The sequence below is a fragment of the Rhinolophus sinicus genome, chromosome 4 (genome assembly GCF_057876585.1).
Source record: "Rhinolophus sinicus isolate RSI-liver-muscle chromosome 4, RSI-T2T, whole genome shotgun sequence".
Classification (NCBI taxonomy): Eukaryota; Metazoa; Chordata; class Mammalia; order Chiroptera; family Rhinolophidae; genus Rhinolophus; species Rhinolophus sinicus.
The window spans coordinates 52,087,885-52,098,777 of NC_142504.1; the positions used below are offsets into that span (position 1 = coordinate 52,087,885).

Consider the following 10,893-nt stretch of genomic DNA (forward strand, 5'->3'; position numbering starts at 1 on the left):
CATCTAGAAGTGTAATGGTTTCGGTTTTACATTTAGCCCTGTAATCCATTTTGAGCCAATTTTTATATATGATGTTTGATGTGGATTGAGGTTTTGTTTTTGTTTGTTTGGTTTTCACATAGACAAACAATTGTTCCAAAACTATTTGTGAAAATGTTGTCCTTTGTCCATTGACGTATTTCCCTGGCATCTTTGCTAAAAATCAGTTAACCACTTATGTGTGGGCCTATTTCTGGATTCTCTATTCTGTTCCTCTTGTCTACGTATTTATCCTTTCATCAGTACCCCCCGTGTTGATCATTGTAGCTTAATAGTATGCCTAAGATTTTAATTTTTTCACAAGTGTTTTGTTATTCTGTGTCCTTTGACTTTTCATATAAATTTTACAACCGGCTTATTGATTTCTACAAAAAAAAAAAAAAAAAAAAAAATCCTCCTGGTATTTTAATTGGGATTACATTAAGTCTATTTATCAATTTGAAAATAGTTTGACAACTTCAACATATTGAGTTTTCTAATCCACGATCATGGTATGTCTCTCCATTTATTTAATTCTTCTTCATAATTTTTCACCAAATGTTTGTAGTTTTCAGCAAATAAATCCTTCACATTTTTGGTTAAATTTATCTCTAAATATTATATAGGTTTTTTTGATACTGTTGTTGTTGCCATCATAAACAGTATTATTAAAAAATTTTTAATTTCCTATTGTTAATTTCCTATAGAGTTACCCTTCATCAACAAAGGTTTGAACTGCACAGGTCCACAGACACGTGGATGTTTTTCAATAAATACAGTTGGCTTTTGGGTATTGCATCTGTGAATTCAACCAACAGCTAACCAAAAATATTATTTTCAACCCACAGTTGGGAATCTGCAGATGCAGACTGACAAGTGTATGCATTGTTTTGCACCATTTTGTATCCATGACTTGACCTTCTGCAGATTTTGATATGTGTAGGAGGATCCTGGAACCAATCTCCCATGGATACCAAGGGCTTATTGTAGTTAAGATTTTGGAGAATCGAAAGTTATTCACTGCAGAGGGATAGTGGATGGGGGGGAGGGGGTTCATACAGTGTGAGGGATATAAATGATAAAAGTCTAAGTTTTGCTTTGTCTTGTGCACCTGAAACTAATAAAATTTAAAAAAAAAGATTATCAGTGCTAAAACAAAACAAACAAACAAAAAAAACAGTTATTCACGGGTTTTTGAAACTCCCAAGTTGTTCAGGGGTCAACTGTGTATAGAATTATGATAATTTTGCACCTTTCATTTCATTTTACAGCTGTATAGCACTCCATTGTACATGTCTCATAAAATAATCAATCAACCTCTTATTTTGGATAATTAAGTAATTTCCAATGTTTTGTGGTTACACAATCACTAACTTTATGCATATGTATTTTCATATTGTCGAAAGTTGGACCTTAGGGTAAATTTTTAAAGTTTTTTTTTTTTCTAGGTGAAAGGTAAATGCATATGAAATTTTGTTAGATAGTTCCAAATTCCCTTACAAAAGGTTGTATTTTGCATTCTTACCAGCAACGTATGAGTGCCTATTTCCCCCCATAGCTTCAGCAACTTAGTGTATTGTCAAACTTTTAAATTCTTGCCAATTTCATGGGTGAGGAATAGTATCACCACATAGTATTAATTTGCATTTATCTTCTTATAAGTAAAGTTGAACCTCTTTTTATATTTCTCTTCATGAATTGGCTTCTTATGTCTTTTGCTGTTTTCCTATAGGATATTTTAAATGTTTCGTTCTTCATTTTTATAATGTAGTTTTACATTAGGGATAGTGGGCCTTTATCTGCTGAACAGGTTGCAAATATTTCCTAATAGTTTCTGATTGGTCCTTTGATTTTACTTATGTTGCTTTTTACCACATAAACCTTTTTATTTTCATGTAGTAAAATTGATCAATGTTTTCTCTTATTGCATCTTGAATTTTAGTTATAGTTACACTAACTATATTGCACATCAGAGGCTGGAAAATTTTTCTGTAGATGGTCAGATAACCAATATTTCCAGCTTTGGGGGTCAAATGATCTCCATTATGGTTACTCTCCTCTGCTCAAAAGCAGTCATAGACAGTTCATAAATGAATAGGCATGGTTGTGTTTCAGGAATGTCAGGGGCAGATGTCCTGTTAGAAAATGTCTTAAAGGAAAATATTTCTTTTTTATTTACTTCTATTATTTCAAAAAAATAAGAAATAATATGTTATTGTTGTTATTTTTATATTTTGTTAGTGTTTTATATTTCTAAAGTCAAACAGCCATAGAATTTATACTTTTTCTAAAAAGACAACACTAATTAAGACTCAGCTGAGAATACTAACCTATTTGTTTCAGTAATTATTTTGTGAATAAGAATTTGTTTTCTCTTTAGCTGTAGAAACTACCAATTAGATGCCATTTCTACTGCCAGTGTTTCAGGGGCAGGTGGCATGGTGGTTACAAGGACAGACACTGAAGCTAGAAACTCAGCCCGCCACTCGATACCTCAGAGACCACCGACAAATTAAATAACGTCTCTATGCCTGTGTTTCCTCATCTACAAAACACGAATTATAATAGCAGATCAACAGATTGTCACAAACATGATATGAATTAGAACAGGGCCTGAGAAAGAGCAGCAGTTCTGAGTGAATGACCACCGTGACCCTCCAAGGCTCCCAGCAGAATCCCGGGCAAATGATCCTGACGGGACTGTCCATCGTGGGTGAGTACCTCACACTCCCAGCGGCATGTGAGGCCTGTGCAGAAGGAAGTGTGCGGTCGTGCTGTGACACAGTCCCTCAGGATCGATTGAGTAATCCTCTTCCTCCTGGAGGAGAGGCTTCATCTCACATCCACCCCAAAATGCCTGGTGGCAATCAACACTGAACTTCTTCAGGATGGCCTGGCAAAGTTGGAGAAGCATGGGGTTTGGGTTTTAAAAAGTAATTTTATCTCCTTACGCCTCAAATTATTAAAAGTGAAGTGGGAAACATGATCACTAGATTGCAAGAGTGTTGTGATGATGACATAAGGTGAAATTCCACCATGGTTTCTGGCCCTTGATGATTTCCTCTGTGAGTCTGAGCCGTGTAACTTATAGGTAATCTCTGTACAGGAAAAACAGCAACAAAAACAGAAAGATAGTACATGCAGGATTCAAATCTGCAGGGAGGGAGGCTCAGGCTGGGTGGCCCGCTGTGCCACCTCTGTGGTTGCCCAGACTGAGAAGGATGTGGGTGGGCACAGACCTGAAGATGGTTGTTGTGGAGGTTGTCTTGGCAGCTCTAACGTTGTGGGTATCAATCCAGCAGGAACAGTAGTAAATGGCCTCATCTTCTTGCTCTAAGAAGTTTATGGTCAAGATAGAAGTGAGAGAGCTTTTACTTGCCTGAAGTTTGTTTTTCTTCCCACCGAAGTTATTTGAAACAGTGGTTCTCGAGTCAACATACAGTAAGTGTTCTATCGCCAGATCTGGTTTCTGCCGATACCAGTGTATGTAGTCTGTGTTAATGTTTTCAGTGGACATCTTACAAGATATGTAGGCACTCTTATCTCTTGTTCTGCAAATTGATACTACTGGTTGCTCCAACTTTAATTGCCCAAAGCCAACTGTAAGCAAAATACATAAATACATAAATATATACAAACATAAATAAATAAATTCCCATGAACAAGTGAAATATAAAGAGGTAACAATAAATAATTTCTTCAGTCTCTATGTAGACTGAAGTGATTGGGGGCAACTCACAAGCCAAGAGGGAGGAGAAGATGAGAGCATTCAGTAGCTGCATCCTGTACGCTGGGCTTGCTCCCCAGGGAGAAGGTAAGAAAGAGAGGTCCCTGTTAGCAAAAGGTCTCAGCCCAGTTGTAGGAGGGCGGGGCTGGTTCTGGTTTCTCAGAAGAAGCGGTGGCTCCGATATGTCCCTGGGTTCTTCATGCTCTGCTGCAGATCTGAGCAGTTTTGGGGTTTCCTGCATCCCATGCGTGCTGGGAAGATCAGGTAAGAGGATTCATGATCTGGAAGGAAACTCTGGAGATGGATGTGTTTATCTGAGTGTGTGACAGAGGGACGGTCCTCATACCCTCTCACTGTTCCCCCTTCAATTCCAGTCCATACAAACATTGCTTCAGAAATATGAAGACGTACCTGCCGTGTTCAGCCCCCATGTCTATCATTCTGTGATTTGCTGTTGATTTAGGACTTGGGTATGAAACCTGACCTTCATTTTTCTGTAACATGACACCACAAAAATCAGACACTGAAATACCTCATTGACATTATTTAATATGCCATATGCACAAGTACTGGAGTATTTTTATGCTTTTTTTAATTAATTGAGATGTCACCATGTGGATTATGACTGCGAGCAATCAAATTTCGCTTGTTATCTGGATGCCTCCAAGAAGGGACTACACTGCAGTAGCTGGCAGATATAGGAGACAGAGCAATCTGGAAATCAGCTTCTTCTCACTCTGGACCTTGCAAGTGTCTCCTGAACATTATGTCACATGCAGGAGTATTTTCAAAGCAATGTTATGTTTGATATGTAATAATAAGCTATAAAATTAACACTGCATCTAATATCCTGGATTTGTCAGACACTGTTCTGAATGTTTACTTATCTTCTCAGCAATCTTTTGAGGAGGGTGTTATGACAACCTCCATTTGGCAAGGAGGACAGTGGAAAAGAAAAGTGAGTGACTCATTCAAAGACACAGAGTTGGGAAATACGAAAACTCAGATAAGTAAGTGTACATTCAAGAAAATCTGAGTAAAATGAGGTGTAAAAAGTGACAGTAAAAGGCAGCCATCTTTTACTTCGAATTTTCCTCTACATATTTATGGATAGAAATAAGATCACACATATATATATGTATATATATAAAGTGGTATTTGTCTATTGGGCTTTATTTTCTCTTCCTTTGGTTAACTTATTCTGAGCAATGTTGCAGGTCTTTAAATAATCTATGTGAATATTATTTAAAGATCACAGATAGTTAAATACCTTCCTATACCACTTAACCCTTATCTGACATTGGCTGAGTTATTTAAGCTTCTTGTGCCTCATTTTCCACATATATACCTTGCGTACGTATATATCTTCTAGAGGTGTTATTAGATTATGGGATCCTAATGCATAAAACGCTCAAATATTAGTACCTGGAACATTATGAGTCTTCAGTGATATTATGAAATCTCATTATTAGTATTATTATCAAACAAGAGAAAATTACTTTGATAAATGTGTTTTTTTTACAAGAAAACTATAGTAACTCATTTAGGAAAACATATTAAGTTAATCAAAATACATAGAAGAAATAAAATCATCTATTTCCTCAGGAACAATTATTCTTAAAAATTTGGAGAATTCCCTTCCCCTTTTATTATTCTACTATCAATAAAAACATTTGTATTTTTAAGAGGTTATTATATACTCATGAATTTTTCCTTATGTTACATTGTGAATCATTTTAGATTTTATTAACAAATCCATAAAACATTGTTCTCAGTGGCTGTATAGTATTCTATCCTTCAAACGCATTGTAAATCAGGTGTCTCTTGTTAGTCATTTAGTCTGACATATAAAAAGCTGCTCGAGATTCTTTCTCTAACAACTGAACACAGGAGCGTGTCTCCCTGTTGAGACCTCATTTCTGCTCTGCGAGGCTCTTTTGAGTACTAGATGAGACAAGCATATAGAGAAGGTAGCAGTGATATGTTGACAAGCTTGCCTGTGCATTCCTGTCTGAAAAGGGCCTATGTCCTCAGATTCTTTGTGTTTCTTTCAGGTCTTGCTCTATACCCTTGCTTTTATTAAAAGTTTAGGTAACCAGTAAAGCCCTATATAGGCTCAAAAATCAACTGTGGTCCACATGAGATAATATGATGGTCAGGAATTACACAGATAGGACATAATCACAAAAGGTTGCATGCCTCAGAGGTAGGAGTAGAGAGGCTGATAAGCTGATTCTATGTCAGCCTTCCCTGTGACATTCCTTTGTTCCCCTCAATGGTCACCCTGAATTGATTAATAGGACCTGGGTCCTAAGAAGAGGGGATGATGGGGATGAATATGCTGCCATGACCCTGGAAATTATCAAATTCGTAGTGGAATTTATATGGCACAGATTCAAGGTGATGTCCATATACCCACAAGGGGTGCCCCAGATGTACTATGTAAGAATACATTCACTAAAGGGTAGTCTTCATTTGTTTCATGCTTATTTCAGAGGTGGCATCATGAAACAATAAAATTATTATTTCGTATTTTGGAACACAAATTAACTTATTGGCATTTCACATATTTCTGAAGACTCTTAATAATTCAAATCCCAGTCACAGGATTCACTACAAAATAATAAGTGTGTCAGCAAATGTTCCACAAAGGTTATTTTTGTTTTCTCTGTGGGGGTAGGAACAATACATAGCACTTCTTTTTCTCCTCTAATGATCAAGAGGTCAGACTCTGGAGTTAGATTATCTGGGTCCCACCCTACTCTGCTACATGTCAGCCGTGTGATTTGGACAAGCTCCTGAGACACATAATGTCTCATTACCTCATGAATCAAATGGGGTTCACCATAATAACACAGGAGACCTCACAGTTTACTGTGAATATTAAAGGAGTTCACATGTGACAAGAATTGAGAACACTAATAGAGAACTCACTTAAACACAAAATGATTGGCCGTTCTTCTCGTGGCCCATTCTCTTCTTTCATAGGCAGAACTAAGGGTTACTCACAATATGGTGGGCTCCTCTAATGGCCCCCGTGGCTCACACCTGTATTCTGATGACATTATGTTGACACAGCTCTGAATGTGAAGTGAAGAACCATGTTCCTCCTCTCCCCACCACCCCAAAAAAAGACATTTGCTCCATCCCAAATTTACCTCAAATATTCTGTTTGTTATATTAGCTTGGTGCAAAGGTAATTGCAGTTTAAATGGTTGAAAATAATTGCAAAACCCACAATTACTTGTGTAACTATGTAATAGAACTGTGATCTTTAAATTTTCAGGGTAGCCTCATGTTCCAGTTAAAACGCATGGACTTTTTGTTTTTGACCAATTACTTTACCTCTCTAAGCTTTAAGTTCTTGATCTGTAAAATGGGCAAACACTAATAAATGGCAGAGGTGTTGTGATAATTATATGTGGTAATGTGTCTGTAATAGGAGTCCTGATGCACAATGGTTCCCTCCCTCAGTCTGAGCCATTCAAGTTAGTGGAAGTATCTGGATGGTGATATAATAAAAGGGGTCTGTGTCCATTCATTCCCAGACAAGACCTTCATTCATTGGGAAGTCTTGGCAAATGAAAATTTGAGAACATAATGGTCAGAAATGCTTCCTGCTTAAAGTGGAGACTAATGTGTGAGCATAACCAAGCTGGCTTCCTGGAAAACTCAGAAGTACAGCAGAAGGACGAGGTGGAGGAAGAAAACAAAGACAGCAGTTAGTTGAGTTTGCTCCTGTGGGAAGGCTGTGGTGGGGCAGAGACACAGGAGACGCTGTGGTTGGGTCATCTTGGCACCGCTCGTGCTGTGGGTCTCACCAGCACAGCAGTCAATGGCCACATCTACTTCTATGATGTTTGTGATGGGGACTGAAGTAGACATTTGAAAACATTTTCTTACCTGAAACGTGTTGTTTTTCTCTCCTACATGAACTGAAACTGGGATTTTTGTTGAGATGATAGACCAATTGTGCCATATTTGGTTTGGTGTTTACCGATACCAGTCCATAACTGTAGTTTCAAAGATATAGAGTTTCATAAGATATGAACACTCTTTCTGTTGCTCTGGAAATTGATATCTTAGGTAGCCCCAACTTTAACTGTCATGTCCAACTGCAAACAAAAAGTGGAAATTTCCATGAACATCTGACATAGGAAAAGGAACCAAGAAAGAATTTCTTTCAGTTCTCATCTATGTTGAACTATTTGAAGAGCAACTCACAAGCCCAGAGGAAGAAAAATATGAATGTTCCCAGCAGTGACATCTTCCTGTCTACCTTACTGTGTGACCAAGCAGAAGGCAGGGAAGAGGACCCTGGAGTGTCCAGGTCAGTGGGCGTAGGATATGAGAGAAGGAAGCTGTGGGTCAGGTGGTCCTGTGGAGGTCTTCATGACCCCTGCCGAGCTGGGCAGTTTAGTCAGTTCTGACGACCAGTAGTGCTGATGTGATGGAGGAATGAGTTCATGATCTGACAGGAATGTGTCTGTGGGGTGGGGTAGTTCTGGAGTTGACTTAATTCTGTTTCAAACTTACCTATTTCCTCCTTAATTTCTACAATATAGAAATATTGCTCCAGGGATGTGAATGAATATTTTTCTATCATAAAATTAGAATTAGTCCCTCTGTTAATTTGTTTGGATTCAGGACTCAGAGCATGAAACATGGACAGTATGTTACAATTTTTTTAAAAAAAGCAAAACGTAGTGTCAAATTGACATTATTCATACCTCATTTTCAAAGTCATAGTCATTCTGATATGAAATATAATGGAGCATTTTGTTTTATAATTAATTGGGATGTCACCATATAGACTACAACTCCGAGAAATCAAATTTCTTTTATAATCTGGGTACCCCTTAGAAAAGACGGGGCTGAAATTCCTAGAAGGAATATCAGACAGAGCAACCTGTGGGAATGGGTTTGGCTCCTACTCACTCTGGACCTTGGAACCATCTGATGAACACTTTGTGGGGTATTTTTAATTGATGTCCATTTTATATGTAATAATAAGCCTTTAAAATTAATATTCCCAGTATTAATTGAGGATTTGCTCACACTGTTCTAAATGTCTTCTCCTATTATTTCATGTTTCCTTCTCAATTTTGACAGTTAGTGGTATTATTATCTTTCTTCGAGAGATAAGAACACTATAGCAAAGGTGACTCATCCCACGTCACAAAGCTGGTAAATGTAGAAGCTTTGATAAGTAATAGGTACTCATTGAAGAAAATCTGAGTAGATATATTACAAAATGATAAAAATAAAAGCCTTATCATTTACTTTAAATTCTTTTCTCCACACTGTTATAAATATTAATAAGTTTGTTTGCTTGGATTATTATACATTTTAAATTTTTTTCATAAATATTTAAAAATTTAAAAAATATATTTTTATTTCATTTTACATTTTACTCATAGATTCACATTCTATTTTTTATTGAACTTTATATTTTGAAAATATATGAGGTCCTTAAATAGTTTATATGAATATCATTATTAATGACCTATGAAATAAGCATCTTCTTATACTACTTATTTACCGCCTTAACATTAGCTGAATTATTTAGTTGCTCTGTGTCTCAGTTCCTACATCTATAATTGCCTAAATAAATGTCTTTCAGAGGCTTCAGAAAGCTATATAATCACACTAAAAATTATAATGAACGTAAGTATAAATAATAGTGCCTGGCACATACTAACTCCTTTACAGTGTTTTCAATCTGTATTTTTATTATTCAAAAATAAGAAAAAATTATTAATGATTGATTCTGTTTTCTGTATGTCGATGGTAACAATGAATTCTTTATTTATTGTCCTGCAATTAACAAGTGGTTTAGTGTAACAGTCTAGAAGAGCCAGATTATCTGGGTCCTTACCCTGCTCTGCCAACTAGCCACATTCCAGCTGTGTGACTTGGAAAAGTGACTGAACCACTTAGTAGTTCACTTACCCCATGATTCAAATATGCTTGATGATAACAGAACAGACTTTATAGGTAGTGTGTGTTAAAGAAGCTAATATATTCAAAGAATTGAGAACACTAACAGAGAACTTACACACACACACACACACACACACACACACACACACACACACACAATGTTAGATTTTCTGGTCTTCTCATGTTCTATCTCTTCTTTCACATAGTTTCACACAGTGAGCTCATCTAATAGCTCCAATGAATTCAGAGCTCTGTTCTGATGCCATCGTGCTGGCAGAAACATTTTCCCCACACCTCACAGAAAAAACAACATTGCTTCATTCCTAATTTACCCCAGATACCCTAGTGTTTACTCAAATCATTGCAATCCTTAAACTTTTCATTGTGATCTCACAGTCCCGTTCAAAAACCATGGACTTCTTGTCTTTGGCACATCATGAAGCCTAAATTCTCTAAGCTTAATTTCTTTAGTTGTAAAATGGACCAATACTAGTCATATTGCTGAGGGGTTGTCTTGAGTATTTATGATAATAATGTCTCCGGCAGTTTCCTCTCTCAGTCTGAAACTTTGACCACTTACTGCAAGTCTCTGGATTGTGAGATGATGGATAGTGCTACAACTTGTGTGCTCTCAGTCCCCAGACAGGACTAACTCATTGTGATCTAGTGTCAAGTAAATCTTTGGAAGCACAATTCCTGGGATCAGCTGGAAGCTAAAGTGCAAGCATAATCCAATATGGCTTCCTGGAAAGCTCAGGAAATGCTGCAGACAAGGTGAGGCTGAGGTAGGGAGCCCAGCTGGGGACTTGTTGTGGTTGCCACTGTTGGGAAGGATGTGGCTGGGCACAAATCCAAGGAGGGGATCTCGTACGGGTTGTCTTGACGGTTCTAGTACTGTGGGATGAACCAGCCAGCACAGTAGTAAATGGCCACATCTTCTTTTTCTATGAAATGTATGGTAAGGATTGAAGTGAGAATTCGAGGATTCTTTCTTGCTTCAAATTTCTTATTTCCATGTTTCTGACGGCGAGCTGGGGTTGTGGTGGAGCTCACATAAATGAGATGTTCCAAAGCCTGATTTGGTTTCTGCCGGTACCAGTGAATGATGTCATTTACAAAATCTGTGCTTGTTATATTGCAATATATGTCAGTACTTTTCTTTACTTCTGTGGAAATGGATATCTGAGACTGCTCCAATTTTGATA

General features: G+C 37.3%; 1 protein-coding gene across 1 annotated transcript in view; it reads right to left on the minus strand.

Annotated features, from left to right (window-relative positions):
- Positions 1-5,624, minus strand: part of TARP (TCR gamma alternate reading frame protein) — a 31,765-nt gene extending 26,141 nt beyond the window's left edge. Inside the window, exons 1-2 of the mRNA XM_088797818.1 lie at positions 3,758-5,624; positions 3,299-3,618 (exon numbers count right to left, since the gene is read on the minus strand). Of these exons, the coding sequence (XP_088653944.1) occupies positions 3,299-3,618; positions 3,758-3,986 (549 nt within the window). The 5' untranslated portion in view covers positions 3,987-5,624. The remainder of the gene's footprint in view (positions 1-3,298; positions 3,619-3,757) is intronic.
- Between the last annotated feature and the right edge of the window lie 5,269 nt (positions 5,625-10,893).